The 26,895-nt window shown below is 37.3% G+C and overlaps 1 protein-coding gene across 3 annotated transcripts in view; it reads left to right on the forward strand.

The window, feature by feature from the left end:
* SLC39A11 (solute carrier family 39 member 11) overlaps positions 1–26,895 on the forward strand; it is a 508,920-nt gene that overhangs the window by 376,154 nt on the left and 105,871 nt on the right. For all 3 annotated transcript variants that reach the window (XM_051995203.1, XM_051995202.1, XM_051995204.1), the window contains one exon: positions 12,234–12,303. In XM_051995203.1, coding sequence (XP_051851163.1) covers positions 12,234–12,303 — 70 coding nt within the window. The remainder of the gene's footprint in view (positions 1–12,233; positions 12,304–26,895) is intronic.

The raw sequence follows: 26,895 nt of genomic DNA on the forward strand, positions 1-26,895 counted from the left end.
CCTTGGCTGACAGCTGATCTACCCTGAACAAAAGAGCTTAACTGACCTGACTTTTAATTCTTGTCATCCTCTGACATTAATACTAAAGACTCATGACAGAAACTGATTGGACTCTACTCTAGCAGATAAAATGCAAGCTGCCCTTTCCTCTTCAGTCTCAGACAGCCTGCCTTTGGGCCTCTTGTTGTAGAAACTCCACTGGGTCCATGGCAGACCTTGCCTGAGGCAGCTGCTGTCCCCAGTTTTGTCAACAACCATCCCAAACACTAAACCCCAAGTTGGCCTTGGTAGGTAAAGGAGTTGAGTGGAGGGAAAGAGAAAGAGAAAAGGCTAAATCTGGGAATAAACAGCCAACAAGCAGTATCTGCTGGGTGAAAACAACTTTATATTTTCTGAAAAGAAGGGAGTTCATTTCCCTACCTTCCCTTACCCCCACAGGAACAAAGGAAACTAATCTTGATAGGCCGTACTGTAAGAAGGCTAGAGTGGGGCAGGGTTCTATTGATCTGGTCCCATTGCTCATGGATTCAATTTTGAGGAAATGTACTTAACTTTTAAAGCATCAGTTTCCTCATATGTAAAATGAAACTAATAATCCCTGCCTTGCCTGAATCACTAGGTTATTGTAGATCAAGGGATATTTGTTAGATAGATGGATAGAGAGATATAAACATATTGCTTTGAAAATTGTAAAGTGTATTATTGTTATAGTTGCTTAGACTCAGTTCAGTTAATTTCAAGTTTGATTCCTGTTATTGCTTTTTAGTCATTTTTCAGTTTTGTCCAACTTTTCATGATCCCTTCTGGGGGATTTTCTTGGCAGAGATACTGGAATGGTTTTGCCATTTCCTTTTCCAGTTCATTTTACAGATAAGTAAACTGAGCAAACAGGATTAAGTGATTTTTCCCAAGGTCATATAGTTAGTAAGTGTCTCTTTGACTCCTGTTAATTATGTTACCCAGATACTTTTTGGTTTGTTACTATTTTACAGAATGCTTGGGGTCCAGCTTTCCAGAATAGACAGACAGCCTCAGGAAGACAGAAAGGAAGGGTGCTTTGTTCCTCACCATCAGATCTTTTTTTTACTGCTGGGGACCTTTAAGAATTAGCAATAATAGAGCCATATTTAGAGATCTCATTAATCACTGTCTAGGGGACTCCATTGGAAAAAAACCAAATATGGGGGGAAAAAAGTTAAAAAACAGTTACATTAGGGATTATTAATTTTAGTCATAAAAAAATTTATCTCAAGGTTTGGGTCCTGCTTCAGGATAGCCCTTTCATGACTTCCATCCAGCCTGGAGCCATTTCCTTTTTTGTTCCTGTAATCAGTTGGCTATTTTATTAGCTAGCTCCATCTCCTGGCTAACCATTGCCACTGTTTCCCCCAATGTACTTGGATTCTCTATCCCATTGCTCCCTTTAAAGCATCCTCTTTGTATCTGAGCTTTCCAGCATGTCCCAGTGTTAGTCTCATATCAGAGGTGATCACTCTTGTCTTTTCTACCCACTTATCCCAATTAGTGCTGGTGGGGGCTGTGGTTTGGCCTCCTTACCTATGTCTGAAGGGATTTGGCTTTCTGCCCTAAGTCTAATCATCTGCCCTAAGTCTAGTCATCTGCCATCTTTATGTTGACACTCCATGTGCTGACTTCTTATCTACACTTGGCAAGCACTGGCTGTCCTGAATGCCCAGAAGCTTGTCGCTACCATTCTCTTGTTGGATTGTAGAGTTTTAGAGCTGCCACAAAATCTTAGAAATCATCTAGTTTAATCCTTTCCTTTTTGCAAATGAGGAGATTGAAATCACAAAAGATCAAATGTTTTATTCATAAATCTGCCTTCTTGCTCATCTCTTGATCAGATGAGATAATGTATAGAAAGTATTTTATCACTATCATGATTTGAAAAGTTGTTCGGGATCATGCAGGGTGTCAACTCAAATAGAAACAGATCCCTGTCTGGTGCAAATTGAATTAGTTATGTTGTATTTTATTTTGCATTATCTATGTTGTATTCATTTTATTAAATCCTTCCTGACTACATTTTAACCGGGTTCAGCTGTACTCTGGAGTTTGGGGTTTGTCATTCATGGGGCCTTGTTTGACACCCCTGGTTGTAATAGATGGTGAACTAACCTTAGAGTCAGGAAACTGAATTCAAGTCCACCCACTGCCCCGTACTGCCTGGGTGTTCCTGAATAGTTCCCCTTCCTCCAGTAGCTCTTGAGGACCATAAATTGGAGGATTGGATGCCCATCAATTGGAGAATGGCTGAATAAATTGTGGTGTATGAATGTTATGGAATATTATTGTTCAATAAGAAATGACCAACAGGATGATTTCAGAAAGGCCTGGAGAGATTGACATGAACTGATGTTGAGTGAAATGAGCAGGACCAGGAGATCATTATACACTTCAGCAACAATACTATATGATGATCAGTTCTGATGGTCGTGGCTCTCTCCAAAAATGAGATGAACCAGATCAGTTCCAATTGTTTAGTAATGAAGAGAATCAGCTATACCCAGCAAAAGAACTATGGACAATGAGTGTGGACCACAACATAGTATTCCCACTCCTTCTGTTTTTGTTTGCTTGCATTTTTGTTTTCTTTCTCAGGTTATTTTTACCTTATTTCTGAATCCGATTTTTCTTGTGCATCAAGATAACTGCATAAAAATATATACATATATTGTATTTAACATATACTTTAACATATTTAACATGTATTAGTCTACCTGACATCTAGGGGAGAGGATGGGGGGAAGGAGGAAAAAGTTGGAACAGAAAGTTTTGCAAGGGTCAATGCTGAAAAATTACCCATGCGTATGTCTTGTAAATAAAAAGCTAATAAATAAATAAATTAAATATTTAAGAAGAAAACACCTGATCCAGTGAAACAAGCAAAATTCTCCTCTATCCTGAAACATTTTTCCTTTTTAATAGCAATGACAAATCCAAGTCCTAAGGCTTGCTGTTCATTGCTAATTGTTTCATCTTCAGTTTGTTCTTTCGAATTAGTCTAGTAAGTTCTAGAATAGATCCAAGTTTAGAGTTCACTCAAGGCTTCCTGTTCCACTACATCCCAAATAGACATCTGGAGACCATGTTGACCTTTTCTTAAAATCCCCAAACTAAGTTATTCATGCCCCCACTTTTCAAATCAGTGCAATGGTTTCCTGTCACACCAGCCACCTTCCAGGTCCCTCCTTTCACCTATAACCACTCATTCATGGATAATTTTCCCCTAAAGCAGTGCACCCCACATTATTGCTGGGCTGCAGGTTGGTAAGTTAGCTTCCTTGGCCTTGGAATGAGTCAGTGTTTATGCCCATACTGTTGGTCCTAACCCCTCACCCCAGGCAAAACTGGTAAGGAAAAGCCATTGTGCCCCCCTTGTAATTATAATAATATGTTTGTCAAGTGGAACTGAAAGTTATTGTAAAGGATAGAGCCTATGAAATGACTAAGATTCAAGGACTTCTCGTGAGTGGCAACTTCATGAATTTAGTCAGCCTCTATTAAACAAAGAAGAAAAATATACTGGCTGAGTCATGCAGGTTTGTTTGTAGAAACAGAGGTATGTTTATAATGGCAATCTACTACCAAGATGTCACTATCAGCAACTATTGAACTATTCTCCTCAGTTATAGGTTTAGTGATCCAGGTAGTTTAAGAAATGGTAGAAACTGCTAAACCCCTCACTGTAAATGATAATTATGTAGACTTTGCTAACTTGGTGATATGGATGATACATCAGAAGGTGACTTGTCTTCCACGGACTGATAGGCAACAAATCCCCTGGATACACACAAAGATCTCAAAGTATCCAGAGAACGCAAACAATGATCTATTTTTGAAATCAGACCATTTTCTCAGACCACACTTGCCACAATCATGCAGGCTTAACATTGACCCATTAAAACTTAAGAACATCTTTAAATATATGTTACCATGCCAAATACCCATAATCCCCATGCTACAAAGATAAGAAAATCCTTTAAAACATAAAGAAGAGAGAAAAATCATCTGAGAGCAGGACAGGGATTGAAGACAGGAATAGGAAAAAAAAACCAACTCTCCCTATTAGGACAGGAGAGTCAATCCCTTCTCTGAAACTTATAATCTCGTAGAGTTGCTTAGAGCCCTGAGAACTCAAGCACTTTGCCAGAAGTGCACAGCCAGGAAATGTCCAAACACAGCACTTGAACACAGGTTTTCCCAACTTTGAGGCTTCCTGTCAAACCAGGTTGCTTTGGTGTGAATAGAATGTGATTTCTACATATCTATTTCTACAGTTACAGTAAAGATATTCTCAATGAGCTTACAGAAATCGAACTTACATCCCAAATGTTTTATTCATTTTCAAAGCAATAAGTTTTTCTATCTACAAAATAGTCTGTGGAATATTAAACACACACAAAAAATCAATGGTAGGAGATAAACTTTTCCTAGGACGCTTTTCATTTGAACTCCATTGAAAACAAAAGAAGAAGGAGAGAGAACTACTTACAAATTATATAGTTCTTCAAGTTTTGCAAAATTCTGTTCTCATGGCAATTCTGTGAAGTAGTTCAATACTATTGGCTCCATTTGACAGATGAGGAAATTGAGACTTTAAATGGCTAGTTAAGTTACTTGTATATATGGAAAATATCTTAGTAGGATTTGAACCTAGGTTTCTAGACCACTGGCAGACCTAATCTTACTGCTTAGTTTACTGCCTAAAACATTAGACCCAGTGACCAGATTTCCTATGTTGGGAGAGTCAGTCCTGTCTTACTTCTTATAACCATATTTTGGGAGATTGAAGTCTCTAGTTATCTTTACTTTCTGAGCCTCGAGATTGTTTCATCTTCCTAAGAGCTTCCTCTGTCCTTGGTTGTTGACTCTTTCCTTTTGGAATATCCTCTCCCTCCCTACCTCCCCCAATATTTGAAGTCTTAAGTGATCCTGTCTGTAGTTTCTTGGTACTTGAACTGCTTTGTTCCTTATTGCTAGAAATATTTTTTTCCTTTGATTTGAGATCTTTAGATTTTGAATGTGACACTCCTGGGACTTTTTCTTTGGGTGATTTTTTTCAAATGATCCATATATTTTTTTCCTTGGCTTTTCCATATGATTCTAATAGATCTAATCAGTTTTTACTTATGATTTCTTGAAACAGTATCCAAGCTTTTTTTTTTTTGTTTTAATCATGACTTTCAGAGTTCAGTGATTGCTAAATTTTGTCTTCTTGTCCTATTTTCCAGGTCAGTTTTTTTTTTTTTAATTGTAGGTATTTTTTTTTTCAACATTTTGTTTGTTTATTGCTATCTCATGGAATCATTGATTTCTCTTTAATGTGTTCTAGTTTTTAGGGAATATTTTATACTTGGATAGGATTTACTACTTTTTTTCTACTTTCTTGTGGTTTGGGTTTTGTTGTTGTTGTTGTTGATGGTGGTGGTGTTTGTGTGTTTTGTATTTCTAGTTCTTAAAAAAGTACCCAGTACTTAGCAATTACTTAATTAATGCTTGTTGACTTGACTTCTTTCCTGTAGATCATTTATTTCATTGTTTTTCTCTTGCTTCATTTCTACATTCCCCAGCATTTTTGTTGTTCTCATGGGAAATCTATTTTGCCCTTTGAACATCCATTTGTAGTTGTTAGGGGACTGTTCTCTCGACTGGGGGATCCTCCAGTTTTAATAACTTTTAATATTGGTTAGTGTTTTGGGGTCTAGTGTCAAGGAGACTTATTTTTATTGAGTTCAAATGCAATCTTAGACACTTAGTAAGTATAAAAATCTGGGCTTCTCACTTCATCCCGTTTGCTTCAGTTTCCTCATCTTTTAAACAAGCTAGAGAAGGAAATGACAAACTCTTCCAACCTCTTTACTAAGAAAATCCCAAATGGGGTCACGCAAAAGTCAGATACAACTGAAAAATGACTGAACAACAACAATTTTTTATTTATTCTTGTCTCCAGCATTGGTTCCTAAAATGGGGCTTTGTATCCAGCTCTAGTTTGGAGTCAACTTTGCTTCAACTCCCCTTAGGTTCCTGGATTCTTGCCCTGACCTCCAGCGTCCTGGATTCCCTCCCCCCAGATCTTTGAGGGTCAGAATGTTGGTTCTTCAGGACCCCCTCTTCCATTTCAGGGACCTCTAAGTCTCTGGGCCAGAGCTGTGACTTCATATTTGTCTGCCTCAGTTTCCTTAACCGTAAACAGAGGGGCTAATAATTACCTTTACCTCTGGTTGTTGTGGGGATCAAGAGAGACAATATTTGTAAAGTAAAATGCCTGGCAATAGTAAGCAAAATGTTGCCTTCCTCTTCCATTCCTTTCTGAGGCAAGCTTGTTGGTGTGCTGGAAAATCTGAGTTCATACCTGGTTTGGGATATTTACTAGTTATGTGACTTAACCTCAGTTTCCTCAATTATAAAAGGGGAGATATAGCATCTCTCTCTCTCAGGGTTATTATGAGGATTAAATGAGATGATATTTGTAGAGCACTTGGCACCCTGCTTGGCACAGAGTAGACATCAGAACTTTTAAATCCAGGACTGGCATCTTATTTGCACTTTTATTTTTTCTTGCCAAAATTGATAGCAGAAAAGGAAAAGAGCCAAAAAACACATTAATAATGCTCCAGTCACGTTGCTTTCTTGTCTTAATTACCTTCCTAATTTGCACTTTTAGTTGAGCACCTGGGGTGTGAGCATGTATCCATAGCTTTCCTCTGTTCCTTTTCTACCCAGCGGGTCCCCTGCACCATCTGTTGGTCTCCAGAACATGGCTTAAGTCTGTCATTTATACTTCCTCTGTATGGAGTGTGTGCTGGACTTTCATTTGATTGATTCCCACCACCACCACTCCAGTCCCTCATTGCTCCTTCGTCTTTCTTTCCCAAATGGAAGTTGGTGCCAGTGCCAGCTTCCACACAACAAATTCATGGTTTCCAGGAATATTTCTCAGCCCTTGGGCAGAATGTCCTCCACTGCTACTGGCTGTGACCAAGGGAACGAGAGGCTGAACATCATCTGACTGTAGCATCCCAGAAAATAGTAAGCACCCTTATTTCTACTGCAGATTCAGCTGGCTCAGATGTTGGCTCTCAGCTACACGGATGGCCTTTCATTCAGTGCTCTGTAGAGTGCTGGCCAGCAGCTCCCACTAAAGCCGCACTGGGTCTGCTGTGGTCTAACTCTGGAGCTCTTGGCTGTGGCCCTACCCTAATGGGGTGCTAATTAGACTGAGATCTTCAAGAAGGAAAGAGGCAGCCATCTGTTATTATTGGCTTACATACCTTTCTCTATGGGGCTGACTCGGATGACCTTGCAAGATCCATCAGAAAAACTGGAAAATATGGAGGGCTTTATCCAGGCCCTTACTCAAAAATATGTGGCTTCCATTCATTTCATAAACTTGGAGAATTTTAGAATTGGAAGTATCCTTGGAGAGCAAATCTAACTCTATTTCTCATCAGTCAGCCATCTACTGATTTGAAGCTTTTAAATTCAGATCTAGTATTCTTTAAAAAAAAAAAAAACAAAAAACAAACAAAAAAAAAAAAACCTTTGTTTTTTTCAACGATCAAGCTCCCCCCACCCCCAACCCGGGAAGGAACGAATGAACTAACAGAAGGAGGGAAGGAGGAAAAAATTTGGGAGGGAGGGAAGAATCAAGGAATCTAGAGCCCCTAATCACATAAGCAGTCAAGCAATATTGCCCAGGGCAGTTAGGTGTTGTAGTACGTAAGAGCACTGTTTCTAGAGTTAGGAAAAATCTGAGTTCAAATCCAGCTCAGATAATTTGCTAATTGTGATTCTGGGCAAGTCATATAATCCTATTTGGCTCAGTTTTCTCATCTATAAAATGAACTAGAGAAGGAAATGTCAAACCACTTCAGTCTTTATCAAGAAAACTATAAATGGAGTCAGGAAGAGTCAAATTTGATTAAAACAACTGAACAACAACAATATTGCTTAAATATAAAAAATGTTATTCTTTATGCTAATTCATCATCTCTCAGTGGTCATGTGGGCCATGTTTATTTGCTTGTTTTAAAATCAGTCCTCTAGTATCATGATTGTTCATTGAGTTAATAAAAGTCCTTAAGTATCTAAATTTTTAAATTTTTTTTAACAATGATGTGATAGTACAAATTGTTTTTCAATTCTACTTCATTTCACTCTGCATTAGTTCACACAAATCTTTCCATGCTTTTTTGTGACCATCTTTTTCTTTATTTCTTAAGGTACAGAAATATTCCATTACATTCCTATGTCACAATTGGTTCAGCTATTCCTCAGATGATGGATACCCCCTTAGATTCCAGTTCTTTGCCACCACAAAAAGAACTTCTAAGAATAGTTTTGTCCATATTTGACCCCTTTTTCTTTCTCTGACTGGGGTAGAAGCCTGACAGAATATTTAGTAATCTTTTCTTTATACTGTGCTACCTTCAATTCCACAAACATTGATTGTTCAATGCAGAATACTGTACTAGGTTCTAGAAAAGAAAAAAGTTTACTTAAGAAAATTTCTAAAGCACTTTATATATGTAACCAGTAGTCTAATCCATTACCAAAACTCTGTATTCATGTAGACCCTTATTGAATCTTGAAGACCCCAATAATTAATACCCTCTTGGTTCATTTTGTTCCTACTTAAACTCCCCAGTGGGTATATTGGTATCTGATTTACTTCCTTGCCCAGATTTTCTCTGGGAACCCCAGAATTTGGCTTGTGTCCCTCTAAGAGTCATTTGCTTTCAGGAAAGCATTCAGGCTTTATAAAACACTGAAGGTTGGACAAGTTTTATTTAATTTGACAAAAATATGCAAAATACTGAAACCTGAGTCCACAAACAATATAAGGATGACTCCCCTTTCCTCTCCAGCGGACCATTTTCTCCAGGCACCTGTACAGTCCTTTATTCTTAGAGAACCAAACTGGATGGGGCTGCCTAGGAGAGTGGATATACAATCAAGACGCTCTCCTCTCAGGTAGGTAGCCACTGCCAGTGGAGCTTCCACAGACTACATGACTCGTTACCCACAAAGGCCTTCATCCACTTTGCTCCTACATGTTGTGACTCCCTATTGAGATAGATAATTCTCCTCTCCATTGTGTCTGATGACAGTGCTTCAGTTCCCTTTTCTAACACTTGAAAGCTTTCTAATCTCTCAGCTCCTTTTGCATCTTACAGTTTCTTACATATGTGTGATTTCCTGGAAAAACTTATGGTTCTCTGTCTAGACTTTTTCCTTGATCACCAGTTCAAATTCAAGGTCATTTTTACACATCAGTTCATCTTCCTGAGTTCAAATCTAAACACTTAGTGTCTATCTGATTCTGGACAAGGTACTTGACTTCCATTTGCCTTAATTTCCTCTTCTGTAAAATAGGGATAATAATAGTACCTACTTCTGAGATTTTTTTAAAATAAAGATTAAGTGAGATAATTGTCAAGTGCTTAGTGTACAGTACCTGTTACATATTAAATGCTAAGTAGAATTTTAGCTATTACTAGTTTACTTTAGTTTCTTGGAGGAAGACTCCTTCCTATAAGAAAATAATAATAGCCAGGTGGAAGTAAAGAAGTTAATACAGAGAAAAACTAGGGAGAAAAACATTATCTTTGGTATCTTTAATCCAAGTCCTCATTTGAATGGTTAGGAGGGGCTGGAAGAGAGACCATTCCCACAGTTCCAATGTCAAGAGATAGATTTCAGATATCTTTTAAAAATAGAAAAGTAAAAATATATACATTTGTCAGTATTTGGAAAATCTGGTTAACTAGGTGTTTCAGTTATATAGGCTCATGAAGGGCTCATACATTACCCAATTAGGGAACCCACGGCACTTACATTGAAAGGAAGTTACTAGAAAATTTGTACATAGAGATCCTCAAAAGCTACAGCCTCAAATTTAGCCCTGAAGCCCCCTTCTTGTTTCAGAAAGATTAACCCTCTCATACCTATCAGATTGGCTGATATGACAGAAAAGCAAAATGACAAATGTTGAATGCACTGTTGGTTGACTTGAACTGATGTAAACCCATTCTGGAGAGCTATTTGAAGTTATGTCCAGAGGGCTATGGTGTATCCCCTTTAACTCAGCAATATCTCTCCTAGATCTGTACCCCAAACAAATCAAAGAAAAAGGAAAAGAGTCCATATATATGAAAATATTTATAGCAGTTCTCTTTGTGATGGCAAAAAATTGGAAATTAAGGAGATGCCCATCAATTGGGTAATGGCTGAGCAAGTTGCGGTAAATAATTGTGATAGAATACTCTTTTGTTATAAGAAATGATGAGCAGCAGTATGACAAATATGGAAATATGTTTAGAATTGCGCATGTTTAACCTGTGTCAGATTGTTTGTTGTCTTGGGGAGGAGGAGGAAGAAAAAGAGGGAGAAAAATTTGGAATACAAGATTTTTGTGAAGGTGAATGTTGAAAACTATCTTTGCATGTATTTGGAAAAATAAAATAACATTAAGAAAGAAATTAAAAAAAAAAAAAAGAAATGATGAGCAGAATGCTTTCAGAAGGATCTGGAAAAATTTGTGCAAATTGACGCAAAGTGAAGTGAACAGAACCAGGAGAACATTTTATACATTAATAGCAATATGTGTGATGATCAACTAGGAATGATTTAACTATCTACTCTGATCAACTCAATGATCCAAGACAATTCCAAAAGAATTGATACAGTCTGAATGCCGATGGAAACATGCTTATATTTCCTTATTTTGTCTGTGTTTTTTTTCTAATATGACTAATATGGAAATATGTTTCGCATAACTGCACATGTATATTCAATACTGAAGTGCTTGCCTTCTCAATGAAGGAAGAGGGAAGAGAAGGAGGGAGAGAATTTGGAACTCAATTTCTTAGAAAATGAATGTTAAAAATTGCTTTTTCATATAATTGAAAAAATGTATATATTTTAAAAGTTCATTCAAACTTATGGCTTCTGAATGTAGCATGGTCATAGTAATAGGAAGGCTGAACTAGATAAATCCTAGCATTCATTTTGAATGAATGAAAGTTCTGTGATTTATTCTACCTATTTTGTGCTAAGCCACTTTCACTTTCTCATCTTAAAAGCAGAAATGAAGATTAAGAGACATTTAAACCCTGGCCTTCTAACACCAATGTGGTGTCCCGTTCCAGATCAGTTTATGCTGCAAATGATCATCAAGACTCACTATATTCTAAAAACATGTTGGATATTAGAAATAGAGAATAGCTAACAAAATTCCTTCCCTCGATGTGCTTAAATTCTCCAGGAAAATGGAGCCAGGGAAATGTGAAACAAGTCAGAAAATGAGGAGGGTAAAATAGTTCTGTCTTGATTTTAAGGATTTCCTGAAGCTATCTTAAAAAAAAATTAGTTCCCTCAAGAATATGATGCTTCTCTATCAAGAAAACCTCCTAAGGCACACGATTTTTAACAATCACAGGCAGCATGCTATGATGGAAAGAGAACCTGATTTTTCAAGCCCTAGCTCTAAAGTTCATTAACAGTCTATAACAGGGATCCTCAAACTTTTTAAAGGGGGCCAGTTCACTGTCCCTCAGACTGTTGGAGGGCCAGACTATAGTAAAAACGAAAACTTTGTTTTGTGGGCCTTTAAATAAACTTCATAGCCCTGGGTGAGGGGGATAATTGTCCTCAGCTGCTGCATCTGGCCTGCGGGCTGTAGTTTGAGGACCCCTGGTTTATAAGCAAGTCATAAATCTGTGAAGTTCTACTTTGTCATCTATCTATGGGGATAATACTGCTTTCTCCACAGACCTTACATAATTTTTTAGGTGGAAATGTTATGAGACAGACAGACAGACAGGCAGATATTGCCATATCATAGTAGACGGAGCATTGACTTTTGAGGCATAAAGTCCTGGGTCCAAATCTTGCCTCTGACATTTTCTGATTTTTCACCATGGATAAATCATTTAACTTCTCTCTGCCTCAGTTTCTTCATCTGTAAAATTGGAATAATAAAACTTGTAGAACCTACCTCTCCACTAGGCTTACTGTGTGTATCAAATGAGATAAAGGATATGGACTTTCAAGTGCAATAAGTAACAATTATTATTATAAATTCATAAAGTGCTATAAGAATATGATTTGATGTAATGATGACCATGATATTTAGTCAACAGATAGTATCATGAAAAAAAGGTCATTGACTCCTAACCATAAGGGCATTCACTTTGTGTCTCTTTTAGAGGGTCTTGCTGTTGGAGTTGGATTTGGGGCTGTTGGAAAGACTGCATCCGCCACTTTTGAAAGTGCCAGGTAAGGCAGTTCTCAATATACTGCACTGCTTGTGGAGGAGCATACAGAAACACATATTAAGTAACTGACTTAATAATTATCAGATCAGTTAACTTTCTAGGCATGGGTGAGCTATTTGCAAGCTTTTCTTCCTTAAAACATATATGAAGAGTATAGAGTGAAGTAATTCAGAGAAGGAGCCTCAAAATGTTAGATTTATTTCACTTATTTCACATTCTTATTTTATCCTAATCCACTGAGTGAAGAAACAGGCAGCCTAGGTGGTATATATCTGTATTTTCTCCTATTGAGGAGCCTGAAACTAATGCATAACTTGAGTTCAGGGATTCTTAGCTCTTTAGGGAAAGCTGATCGGGTATCTGCATTAAGTCCTGACCCAATATAGTGAGCCTCCAGAATGAGGGACTATTAGGCCACTTAAAGGGGATAAACTGGTCAAATTTCCCTGTTCATTAGCAGTGAGATGTAGCTGCTGGACTTGGAATCTGGATAAAATAGGGACACCCAGTTTAAAAAAAAAAGATTTTATGAGAGGCTAATGTTAATTCCATTACCCTCCATGGTACACACAGGAAACAGGAATGTAGGCTAAGAGAGACACTAAGCATATTTTTGGTGTCATTTAACTTTATTGCTATACTAGTAAACATGAAAATAGTGAATAATGATAATAATATTTATAGCAGAATTTAAAATTTTCAAAGTACATATATTTCCTTATTTGAGTCTCACAACATTGTGAAGAGATAGACACTATAGAATAATTACCTCTTTTTTACAGATGATGAAAAAGGAGGTTCAGAGAAATTAAGTGACTTGTCCATAAAAACATATCTAAGTATTAGAGGCAGAACTTGAACCTAGTTCTTTCTGATTCTAGTGTTCTAGTCATAATAACCTACCCTAATTCTGAATCCTAAATTTCTAGGACTATTGGAGATTACAAGAAGTCTTCCAGGTTCTGTGTTAAATAAATAAAGTCCAACTTCTTATACTATGATTTGTGACCCCATATGGGGTCTCATAACTGAATGGGGGGGTTGTGACATTATGCTTTATTATCAGTAAAAATAAGTAAATGTTTGATTTGTATGCCTAGGGTCATGTAAAAATTTCTCAGACAAAAAGAGGTCATGAGTAGAAAAAGTTTAAGAAGCCCTGAAATAAAGGACATGTGTGTTAATACTTCTGTTACAAGTAGTCATGGAAGTATTTCATAGGTCATGAATATATGAGGTTAAACATATCTGTTCTGGAGTTTTTGCCTCTGTATAACATGCATTGAAGTCCTTTCAACTTCTTATGTCTTTGTTCCCTCATCTTTAAAATCCCAGCTAAAATCCACTTTCTACAAGAAGCCTTTCCCGACTCTCCATAAACCTCAGGCCTTTCTCATGTGAATTATCTCTAGTCATTCCAGATATAGCTTGTTTGTACATAATTTTTTGCATCTTTCCTCCCCATGGTAGACTTTCTTTCACAGTCTACTGTTTGTCTTTGTATCTCCAGGACTTAATTTAGTGTCTGGAACATAGTAAGCTTTAGTAATATTTAGTAAGATTTAGTAATCAGTCAGCAGAGTGACTGATAAAATGTAGATAGAAATATATTTTCTGCCTACCTCTTGGAGTTGTGAGAATTAAATGAGATATTCATGGAATTATAGCATTTGAAATTGGGAAAGGACCCCAGTGACCATCTAGTCTTACCAAACCCAACTCTAAAAAGGATCTCTGCTATTATATTCTTGACAAGCTGTCATCCAGTCTGGGCTTTAAATACTTCAAAGACAAGACACCCATGGTGTCTGGAGGAAGCCCATTTCACTTTTGGGCAACTCTCTTAACTCAGCACATGATGCCATTTGCTTTTGGGGTTCCTAACTGCTGTGTCATAATGAGCTTGTGGGCCACTAAAACCCTCAGATCTTTTTGAGAAAAACAAAAACAAAAACTGCTGTATAAAATGCTACCTCCCAGGCAAAGTGGATAGAGGGCCAGAAAGTCTTAAGTTGAAATCTGGCCTCAGATACTAACTCTCTGACTCCAGGCAAATATTTAATTTGTATTTCCCTCATATTCTTCATTTATAAAATGGAGATAATGATATCACCTACCTCTCAGATTTATTGTGAGGACCAAATAAGATAACAATTGTAAAGTGTTTAATATAGTGCCTGGCACACAATAGGTTTATGTATATGTTTGTTATTATTATTATTTGAAAAGGTAATTTCTTTAATGTTCACTGTATAAGAATTTTTATTTATCTCTATTGACTTTTGTCATAATGAATTCAATCCAGTGTTCCAGCCTGTCAAGATCTTTTTTGGATCCTGACCCATCTGTCTCTATCTGGGGTATTTGAAATACTTTGAAATACATAAAAAGTGCTATGCAGATGTTACAGTATAAAAATCACACATTATATATTATATTACCCTTCCTCCTAATGTGAGTTGTTCTATTTGACATATATTAATTTTTTAAATCACTTCATAATCTATTCTGTTCATTCTTTGTTCCTGACATAGCTTTTTATTTCTATATTGATGCCAATTTTGGACAAAATATCAGTGACTGACTATAAATAAGGGTGAAATGTAGACTGCTTCTCTTGCTTTCAAGAATATAGCTATGTCCTTCATAATGTAACTGATTATGCCATCATTTTTCTGGTCTGTGAAAAACACTAGAAACAAAGCTTGGGAAAAGAGAAAGGCTATAATGGGCTGGTGGAAAATACAGTAAAAACAATGATGGGCTTAGGGTCTCAGGATCTGAGGTGTTACCCATGGCCTGGGGCAAGAGGCACCCTTTCCCATAGAGAGATCCTGATTTGGGAATTAGGTGGACTGGAGCTCATGATAGGGATGGGTCTAACCCCAAAGAGAGTGGATTCCAATATTTTCTTCACACTCTCTGGCTCATTATGCCCTTATCCTGGATTAAAAGCCCTAGGGAAAATCTCTAAAATAAAGTTTATGTCTAGGGTCATGAAAATAATTCACAAGATCTTGTTCTTGTAAAGTTACTCAGTATTCAGAGCAGTAGAGATCAGGTATAGGACAGCTATTTATTTCCTTCACCACAAAACAAGTGGCATAGGAAATGTGAAAGATCCAACTGTGTGGATCTTACACTTACAACGTGACAGAAATCTGTCACAAAGGACTCACACTTTCTAAATAGATGTAGATCCACTTCCGATAGGAGACCTCCAAAGCTTTGTGGGACTGATGATCAGATTTCACTTTCACCTGCATCTGAACCACACGAACAGATTCAGATCTTATGGCCTTACAGATCATGGCTGGGCATTTCGCGTCCCAGGAGGGATCCATCAGGGTGGAAGTTGGGAAGTATCTCCCCACCACCAGTCAGCCCCTACGCTTGGAATGCCCCAACTCTGGCGCTCCTGCCACAGCTACCAGCAGCCATCTCAGGAGCACCATTCTGTGACCCATGAAAGTCCTAGAGTTATGACTTTCTGCAAAGCAGCAGCAGCAGCAGCAAGAGACTTGATATCTGTCTCAGATTCACCTTATCAAGTATGTGCTTGCTGCTTTGAAATATGGTTATTGAAACACTTTTTTAAAACAAGTTCACAGGGAGCAGCTAGCTTGCACAGTGGATAGAGTACAGGCCCTGGAGTCAGGAGGATCTGAGTTCAAATGTAGCCTCAGATACTTACTAGCTGTGTGAAGTTTTGGGCTAGATAATTTTCAAGCCCTCCCTCTTAGGTTCTAGCAGGATATAGGCCAAAATATATTAGCACATCATTGTGGCCACTTGCCTCATGGATCACATCCCCTCTCCAGATGGAGACTTCTGCCTAATTATTTGATGCTCAGTAACCTGCATTAAGTCCACCCACATTTGTTCTTGGCCAGGAGCTGAATAAGAAAACATTTAGCTGCCATATTTGTCAGAGTAGTTTTAGTAACTGAGCAGGCCACTGAGTCTCTGAAACAAATAGGGAAAGCACACTGTCCCTCTACTCCCCATCTCCCCCCTTCCCTTGATCTCTGATGTATTGAGTACATCTGGGTACAGTGTGTACCCACTGTACTTTACACAAAGGAGGTGCTGAATAAAATTATCTGTTAAGGTGATTTTTCGTAAATTACACTACAGGCACTTTAGTTCATCATTTGTTAAACTGTTGGTTGAGGGTGTTGAATGCACTAGGGGTGCCAGCCTGTCCCATGAGAAACCAGGAAGGCAAATGCTCACTTTTCAAAGATTTTATTTACTCATAAAGCATGTTTTAGAGGCAGTCATGATGTGTAGTAGATAGAGTCAGAATAATTTGAATTCAAATCTCTTCCTTCCCCTGTCCTCAATTACTAGTTGTATGACCCCAGACACATCACTTAATGATAAATTAAGTAATGGAAAGACTGGCAAACTGAGCTGCTGGAGTGACTTCTCAGATACTTTGGTACTTTTGTGTATATATTACTACTAAAGTAGTCATTCTCAAAGTATAGTCTTCTGACCCCAGTGAAGTCAAAATTATTTTCACAATAATATAAGATATAATTTTTATAAAGAAAAGCTCTTCAGGCATTTTTATACATTTTATAAAGGGATCGTGACACCAAAAAGTTCAAGCCTGACTATGTCATGTATTCAATATTTCTGAGTTCAGAGCCAGGTGTGTTCATATTTCTAGAATGTCCTGAAGATGTTTTTAAATTCACCATAGTTTTTGACTCCCTCTCCAAGGACAGTCTCTGCCCAAAGTACCTGTTATCTGGTGAGGGAGATAAGATTTATACAAGAATAGTTATAAAAGAAGGCAGTAGAAAATAAATGATGTGTGAATGACATCTTTGTACAGACTGTGCCTCAAAAGGTATTTCAGTAGGGAGAGAAAAGACCCATTCAAGTGGAAGGAATGGTATGAACAAGGTATGGAGGCACAGTATAGATGGCCAGAAATAGCAAGACTGGACCAGCTTGGCTTTGGAAAGATAAACTAAGTAGAGGAGTAAGTACCCAGTTAAGGCTAAAAGGGCAAACCAGGAGTGAAATGTGGAGGGCCGTGAATCCTAGACCGAGGGTCCTTGGGAAGTTGTGTTTGATCTGGGAAGCAATGCAGTCAGACCTGAGTTCACTCAGACGTTAAGCTTATAGATTAAATAGATTAGAGGTGGTGAGATAGTGGAGGTGTTAGAAAGCTATTGCATTAGGCCAGATGCTTCATAATAAAGAATTGCTGGGTATATTCTGGTAGGATGCGATTGAGCCTGGGAGAGTTACAGGGGAAAGACCAGAGATGACCCTGAGACTTCCAGCCTTGGGTGCCCACAAGGATGGTGGTATTATTAATAGGTGTAGGAATCGATGTCTCAGGGAGAAGAGTGAGGTAAGATTTAAACATTCATAAATGGAATGCATGTGTGATTGAGAAAGGAAATTTTTATTATTCTCACAGTCATAACTAAGAAGGAACAAATGTTTCCCCAGCACACCAACTCTAGGAGGCAGATATATTATCTCATACACATTTTCCCTCTAATACCTATGGCAGCAAAGGCCCAATTGCCCCCTCTCCAAAACAACTATGCCCTTGATTTGAGTGAAGCCTGTCAGTCTGACTGCTTCAGAATGTGGTGGGTGAACTGATAACAGAGATAAAGGTTTAAGCTTCTGAGCATGTTGATCTTTATCTTATGTCTAATACCTTATTAAGCATGGGGATTTTTTTGGGGGGAAGATCTATGTTTTCTTTCATTACATGACTTTTATGGAAGTTTTTGCATAACTTTATATGTGCCTTCTTAAAGGGGGGTGAAAGGTAGGGAGGAAGGGAGAATCTGGACGCAACTAACCAGAATACAAAATTGGGTAGTTTGATTTCTAATTGGAGAAAGATTAGGGGCTTTCTCTGTTAGGAGAGGGAGACTGAACAGGTACAGTTCTCTGAAATAAGAGATGTCCCACTTCCTCACTATCTGTATTCAATCAACAGAATATGGAAACAATAATTGATTGACCGGTATGGAGCTATTTTTTTTTTTTCAGACAGAAAGTGGGTTGTTTGAACTGTAGAATTGTGAGAAAACTTGCATTAGTCTTTGGATCTGACTGGATTTCTGGTCAACATAACCTAAACCCTCAATTAAGGGTCTCAGAGCAACTGGTAGAGTTTTCAGCTATACGAGGCTAGGTTTAAACAATGAAATAAAATTTCCTCACAATTCCCATAATTAAATAAAGTTTTCTTGCAAGACAGAAATTGGGACTAGGCCCATAATCGAATAGAAAAGGAATTGAGCTAGATCCAGAATTAAATCCCAAGATAGAGTCAGTGTGGTTCACTCAGTTTCCACAATTCCCTCATGTGCTAGCTTCATTGTATCTTCCCTTTCCCACTCCCAACTCTGCAACTGTTTTTTTTCTAAAGTGAAAAAACTATTTAAAGTTACACTTATGGGTAAATTTGGTTTCAGTATTCCTTCAGTAATTAGCTTAAGATCATTAGCTTTCAGATCATCTCCAAAGATGAAAGTTGACAAAATTTGATTTTCTGTTCACATAGAGGGAAATCATTGACAGAAGGTTAGCCTCCAGGTGATGATTTTTGGAGCCATAGCAACTCATACAACCCAGTTACCAAGGGACTTCAATCTATATTATTGAAGAAATACTCTTTTGAAATAGATTGGTTGAAAAGAAGCAGCAACTACCTGAGGTTTAGCATTGAATAATTTGACTTCTCTTCCTTTTTCTCCCTCCTTCAAATTAATTGTGTACTATCAGTATCAGAGATAGAAGATGTAAACTCATTCAAAATTAGGATTGTTTATACATGTCTAATACAGTGGCACGTAGTAGGTGTTTAATAACTCCTTGTTGATTGATTTATTGATTTGCATATCCTGTAAATCAACAAATCCTCTCTCAACTATAACTCATCAGTAGCCATTTCAAAAAGGTTGGAGGAGAGCCGAATCAAACCTCCTAGTAGTACCTCTTTTTAATCTTTGTATAATATATACTGTTAACAATGTCTTGTAAAAGTGTTCAATCTATCTGGTCATATTTTTATGTGTTTCTGCTGCCATCTAGTGTTAGTTCATAATATTTCATCATCATTTTGAATCCTACTTTACAATCCCTTTCTTTCCATCTCATTTCCTACCAGTGATTAAGACAAACAAAATCTCTTGATTTCTCTGTTGAAAGAGCATATATCATTTATTTCAGGGAATTATTTCAGAAATATATTCAAAACTCTCTGATCTGTGAAATCTTTTGGCCAGTAAGCGTTATTCCAAGAGGACCTATTTTGTTTTCCTTTGTAGTCAGCTCCAATAGAATTTTTTTTTTCCTTCTCCATGAAAGGATCTTTGAAACAAGCCATAGTATGCTTAGGGGACTTGTTATTAAAGGAGGTTTTTCCTTCTGACATGCGATTCTTTAGAAAGAAAACAGGAACACAGATGGTTAACATGGCAAACTATGGAAGGCAGCTGTGTAGTCAACTCCATATGAATGAAGGAGTATAGAAACCCAGATGATCAACAACTGTGACTCATCTAGAGCAATTTACGTTTGACTGTGGAAGGGACAAAATTAAGTATTGTGCTTGAGGGGTGCAGCATGCAGTGGAAAGTGCAAATTGGAAGACCTGGGTTTGCTCCCTTATGTTAAGGAACTGCACAGGACTTCCAGGGACTTATTCACTAAGGGGCCCCTCTACTCTAGACCCAGGCATGTAGTATAATCCAGTTTAGTCCTTGGGAGAAAGGGACTAGCCTCTTTTTTTCTCATATTCTTAGACTTAACTTGCCAATCCAGTACCCTTGTCATGATTTTCTTTTAGCAAAGATTTAGGCTTACAACTAGGGTTTCCCCCAAAGAGGGAGTAGAAAAGTATTCAATGTGCAATATTGATCAGGTATGAAATAGATATTTATTTCCTACCCATAAAAGAAATGCCAAAATGTCTGCACTCTCACAAACATGAATTGACAATGAGAGTTAAAAAAGGATTTAGTAACTTAATTTATAAGTAGAATGATACTTTCTCAAGAGGCTTAAATCTCATCAGAATATAAAACAGTTTGTAAGATTGGAAATTGCTTATTTTTACATTTCACTTAATCTCTTCATTTCATTATTAATTCAATAATTTTCTTATTTTCAGTTTTATTAATCTCCATTTTTATTTTCAGAATTTCAAATTTGTTATTTAGTTGAAGGTTTTAAATTTGTTCTTTTTCTAGCTTTTTTAGTTGTAAGCCCAATTCATTGATCTATTCTCTGCATTTTCTAAGCAACTACTAGTAGATACCCTCTGATAAAATCTTCAGGCTTGGGTCGATAATCTTCTTAGTGGCCATTTTCTGCAATGCACAAGTTTCTCCTACTATAAACCTCCTCTCTATACATTGTACCTAGGTCCTCCAGATTCTTGGGATTGTTTGATTGTTTCTACTTGTATGTGTCTAACACAGTGGCATATAGTAGGTTGTTAGGATTCTTACAAAGTGCCACGTCAGTGGAATTGATGAGATAAAGACTCTCTAATTTACATGTCCTTAGTACATACTAAAATTCCACAAGATTCACACCTTTAAGAGAGCATATATAAGGAGGAGCTCTCAGGGCCAAGGAGGACAAGCCCACTAGAGGACAAGCCCACTAGAAGAGAAGCCCATTAGAAAGTCTCGGAAGAGGAGATAGATTCATTCCATCTTCCACCTTTGTGCTGGCTGGAGACATTCGGAGGGAGCTAGAGGCAAAAGATTAGCGGCAGCAACCAAGGAGAGAGAGAGGCCTCTAAGAAAGCTAACCGGACCCCAGGAAGGAGACAAGACTTGAAAGGAAACAATAAAGGATTGGACTTTAACTCCTGGCTGCGTTTGGGGTGATTATATTGAACTGAAACTAAGACTGCCTCCAAGAGTCCCCCAAGAAACCTGCTCTCAGAGAATATTACACTTTAGAGAAGACATTACAGTAGGTGTTTAATAATTCCTTGTTGATTGACTTATTGATTCTTAAATCTCAGATTCACAAGTTGATGTTGAAACTGGACATGTGCATTCAGGGGAACTTATTCCAGAAAAGGAAACACATAGTGGGAGTCAGTTGCCACTTTGCCTAATTAAATCCATGCTCCATCTGTGAGCTGTAATGGGGGTAAAGGAACACAACCCATCCTCCTACCCTCTTCACAGGAAGAATGATTACTTACCCATGGGAGAATCAAAGCAAAAAGACTGAGGTGGAACTATTTCTCCTTGTAAAAGATCCCCTGAGTCATCAGCTCCTTCAATAAGGGGATTGCTTTGTCATTTCAAAGTGCCCACATCCGTCAGCACTAAACTCCACATTGAGGGGAAGTGCCAGAGAGTTGTCCTTTCCAGCACTGCCAAACGCTGACTAACCATGACCCAGGGTCCCCAGGAGTTCCCATGGGAGTTTCGAGTGTATGTTCTCTAAAATGCCACTTCACTTTCTGCTACACTACCAGCTACATGATTTTTTGGGAGGGGGAGAACAGAGGCCCAGCCCCATGTTTTCATTGAGAATGGAAATTCATAATGAGGAGGAACCTAATAATACAGATTCCCATTCATTCTGTTAGAGTCTTAGAATGTTGACTTGAACCATGTTGTCACCATGCCCTTTGAGCAACCTGCAGTGTTGTCCTGGAGTTCCATGTTTTGTGGTCACATCAATCAATATTGATGCTAAAAAGATGAGTATTATAGCACAAACATTCTGGGATCTTTGGAAATACCATGCAATTTCCCATTGAAATCATTAATCATTTAAATATTGAGTTAAGTACAAAATAGAGAAATAACTGGGTATTTGTATAAATATGTTTGTTAAACTTTATGTGAGTCAGCAACCAGGAAATTAGTAAATTCCATCCAATTTCATTTATTGAATTTTAGACCCAGATTAAATACAGTTTATCTGTGACCAAGATAAATGGACTGATTCAGGGAGCTGTTCATTTAATTTCAAGTCATAGAGTTGTAGCATATGGAGTTGGAAGGGAACTTAAAGCTAATCTAATCCAAATCTCTCATTTTACAGATAAGGAAACTGAGCCCCAGATATGAACAGTGTAGAAAGACTAGAGCCAGAAAGATCTGAGTTGATATCCTGCTTTAACACTTACTAGCTGGTGATCCTGGGAATGTCATTTAATTTCTCTATCTTCTTTTTTCTTTATAATCTACTTCACAGGGTTGTTAAGAGGATCAAATGAGATAATGAATATAAAACACTCTATGTAAATTGTTTACTATTTTTTATTACCCAATGTCATAATAGATAAGCATGTCAACTCACTTTTACATAACAACATGAATTTTACAAGAGCTGTTCTCATAACAACCCTGTAAGATAAGGAGTAGAGTATTATCATGCCCATTTTTCAGATGAGAAACCTAAAACTCAAAGTTTCAATTAAGTGACTTGCACTAAGGAAAGTATGGAAGGGTTTTTGTTTTGTTTTGTTTTTGTTTTTGATTTTTGAAACTCCTAAAATAAATGTCCCTTCCATCCCCATCATTTGGACATCTATATCATTAGATATTTGCCCCAATTTCATACAGCATATAACTGAAGACACTGGGTGGCAGAGGCCCAAGCTCTACCATGGAGCTTGCAATAGTCTGTACAGAAAGTTACCCAGGGATGAGACTCATTAAATTGTTGAAGTCTCACCACCAGTTTGTCAATGGGATGGTGAATTTTAAGGCCACAGCAACTCTTGAAGATGCTTCTTGTATTGGTGAGGTTATAACAACACTGAAATACAATAAGAAAGAAATAACTAAATGTTAGTTTATGCAATATGAATAGATGCCCATCTTTTGTGTGAATCAGTGAGTAGGAAATTAGTAAATTATAGCTGTTTATAGATTTGTCTTCAAACTAATAATACATTGATGTTTTTCATTAGATATTGTTTATACATTAAAAAAAATCACTTTTAAATAAACACTTTGCCTTGTGGCAGACAAGCAAGATACATCATTTTATTTTGTCATTTTTATTTACCAAAAGTTCAACATGTCATTTTTATAATACTAACGGCCCTCGAAGACAGCATCCAGCAGTCAAATAAATAGCCATTAAGTTGAGAACTACAATGTCTAGGCCCATTATTATTTTGCTCTTTGGACACTGGCCAGTTGACAGGTCTGTGTAGATGATTTATTTATAAAATTCTAGATGTATTTTGCTATCACTGCTTCTCATTTCTTCAAATATGAACATCAGTCAGTCAAGCACTTAATATACGAGGCAGTGTTAAGTGCTAGGGATGCAAAGAATGGAAGAAACAAACAAACAAAAAAAAAACACAGATGTTTCACCACTCCCCAGGGCAACTCTTCAAAAGCCCCCATTGTTGTCTTGGTTTTTCTTTTGCCAAAGGATAACAAAACAGCTGTCTTATGTCTCCATGCCAAGTGTTTCCATGACAGTGGAAGAAAATTGAATAACTGGCCAACTAAAAGACTAACGTATGCAGGGAATTAATGCATAAGGGGGGCCAGTCTTGAAGCCAGGCAGACCTGCATTCAGGTCCCCTCTGATGAACTGGCCTTGAGACTGTGGGTACATCACTGTCTCTCAGGGTGCCAGGCAACTCTCCCAAACTATACAGTCTCAAGCAGGTGCCAGACTGCATCAGCTGAGGGAGTTCTTTATTCACACAGATGAAATCATAGTTCCAGACCAGGGAAAAAATGTAAAGAAGGACTTATTCTCCTCAATAAAATAACTGGTTTCATGTGTTGGCAATCCAACTCACAGAGGATAATTGGACAGATTATTTAGAATTATAGAAAGACCTGCCCTGAAAGAGATTTTAGAAATCTAGTCCAACTTCCATATATAAATATTGCATATAGTGCATGTATGTGTATGTATATGTCTGTATGTATACATATACATACATGTATATCTTTAGAACTATAAGACTAATCAGGAAAGTCAGAATATGTATATAGACATATCTATAGTATATACACATATATTTACAGCTTTAGAACTATAAGTCTAATCAGTAGGAAAGTCAGAATATTAGATCTACTGACTTAACATACTTTATGCTCTTATCTTTTAAAATATGTTGACAAACTTAACACATCAACAAACATGAACATTTCAATATACCAAAGTCAGAAAAAGATAATAGCGCATGAAACTTCCATTATGTGGATTTCTATTGTGCACAGTTTAACATGATAGCAGTAGAACTGGTCTATTTGTCTGTGGTTCATTTTAAACTTCCTTCTGCTACCTCATCTGTATTTTTAAATAGCTTGTGAATGCCCTTTCTTTCTTTTATTTTTTAAATCATTATTATTATCCACCAACTTCTCTTCGACATGACCCTGCTCCCTCCCAATAGAATCTCTCTTGTACCATTTACCCAATCAAATTCTACAGATCCATTCTTTGCCCATGTCTGAAAATGTCCATTGCCTCTCCACTAGGAACTGGGAAACACATGTTTCATCATCAGTCTTCTCAAGTCATGATTGCCCATTTCAGGGATCTGAGTCCTACATTGTAGATGGTTGTTTTCCTCTATGTTATGTCACGTATTAAATTATTTGCCTAGATCTGTTCATGTCACACCACATAAGTTCAACAAGTTTTCTCAGATTTCATTATTTCTTATGGTAAAATAAAATCTCATTACACTTACATCAGTCAATTAACAAGCATTTATTAAGTACCTACTATGTTTTAGGCACTGTGTTAATCACTAGGGATTCAGTGACAAAAGTAAAATAGTATCAGTCTTCAAGGAATTTTATATTCTGAGGGGAAGACAATGTGTGCATATATAGGTATAATCAAGATCTATACAAATCCAATATAAATCAGTGTTGGAGGGGAAGGTACTCACACCTGGGAGGAACAAGAAAGGTTTCTCATAATGGAATCTTCAAGGGAACTAGGGATTCCAGGAGAGCATTTAAGGCATGTGGGAAAACCAATTCCCAAGTGAAATGGACTGTCAGATGTGAAAAATATCAAACTGGCCACTGTGCCTGGGATGGCAGAGAAAGTGGATGGAAGTCATGAATAAAGAGACCAAAAAGGTAGGAAGGGGTTAGGTTGTTGAAAACTTTTAACAACAAATGAAGGAGTTGATGTGTGTTCCTAGAGGCATTAGGAAGCCATTGGAGTATGAGAGTGATCAGACCAGACTTGCACTTTTATAATCTTCAAGGGAACTAGGGATTCCAGGAGAGCATTTAAGGCATGTGGGAAAACCAATTCCCAGGTGAAATGGACTGTCAGATGTGAAAAATATCAAACTGGCCACTGTGCCTGGGATGGCAGAGAAAGTGGATGGAAGTCATGAATAAAGAGACCAAAAAGGTAGGAAGGGGTTAGGTTGTTGAAAACTTTTAACAACAAATGAAGGAGTTGATGTGTGTTCCTAGAGGCATTAGGAAGCCATTGGAGTACGAGAGTGATCAGACCAGACTTGCACTTTTATAAAAATCACTCTGGACTTGAGTAGAAGAAACCAATTAGGAGGCTATTACTAAGAGGTAACAAGAACATGCATGCATTAAAGTGTTTGCTGTGTAAGTGAAATGTTTTAGTTTTCATTTATTATTAATTATTTAGATAATTTTTTTTCATATGTAATAGCTTTCATTGTTTCTTTTGAAAATTTCATGTTTCTATCCTTTGACTATCTATTGGCCAGTGACTCTTTTTCTTACATGGTCAGTTCCCTACCTTTGTTGGATTTCAGTTCATTATCAAAGAAACTTGTTATAAAGATTTTTTTTCTCAGTCACCTGTTTTCCTTTTAATTTTAATTTCATGATTTTGTGTAATTTTATGTAATAAAAATCATCCATTTTATCTTTAATATTATAATATACATCCCTGTTTATTGCTTGGTCAAGAAAAGTGAGTATTTTTTGTTTTGTTTTGGGGGGCTGTTTTCCTCATGGAATTACTCAGTGTTTCAGTTCTGCTGATATATAGAAGAGCTGTTGTTATTACACTGCAACTGTTGTTGTTGGAACACATCATTAATACGTTTATAGAATGTGCTAGGGGAACATTCTGTGTGTCTCCCTCCTTAGTGGAAGCACAGCCACACATGTTCAACTCTTTCCATTCTTCTCCTAATCCCCACTTGGAGCTCTAGAGTAATTCCCCATTGCTGCAGACATGAAATGCCACTGAACTTCAGTTAAGAATTTGGGGAAAATGAAGTGTTTCCTACCCTGTCACTTAACCCTAAAGCATAAGGACCTAAGAGCTTGAGTCTATACAAGTGTTCTGTATGTTGGAGTCCTTACCTTTATCTCTGGGCTTCACCTTTTCCCATTTATAAACTAGAGATACTATTCCTTTCTCCTTCCTTCCCAGGAATTTTGTAACCTTCTGCTTTGAATGCTTAAGAGAAACACTGTACAAATCAATCATTCCCTTTATTCAGAAAGATCATCATTTCAGAATATCACAGTAAACTTACTTAAAAAAAAAAAATTTGTCCCCGAGGAATGATTTTCTAGGAAAATTTTTATCAACTTAGGTTCCAGTCTGTAACTCAAGTATGTGATAA

The sequence above is a fragment of the Antechinus flavipes genome, chromosome 4 (genome assembly GCF_016432865.1).
Source record: "Antechinus flavipes isolate AdamAnt ecotype Samford, QLD, Australia chromosome 4, AdamAnt_v2, whole genome shotgun sequence".
Lineage (NCBI taxonomy): Eukaryota > Metazoa > Chordata > Mammalia > Dasyuromorphia > Dasyuridae > Antechinus > Antechinus flavipes.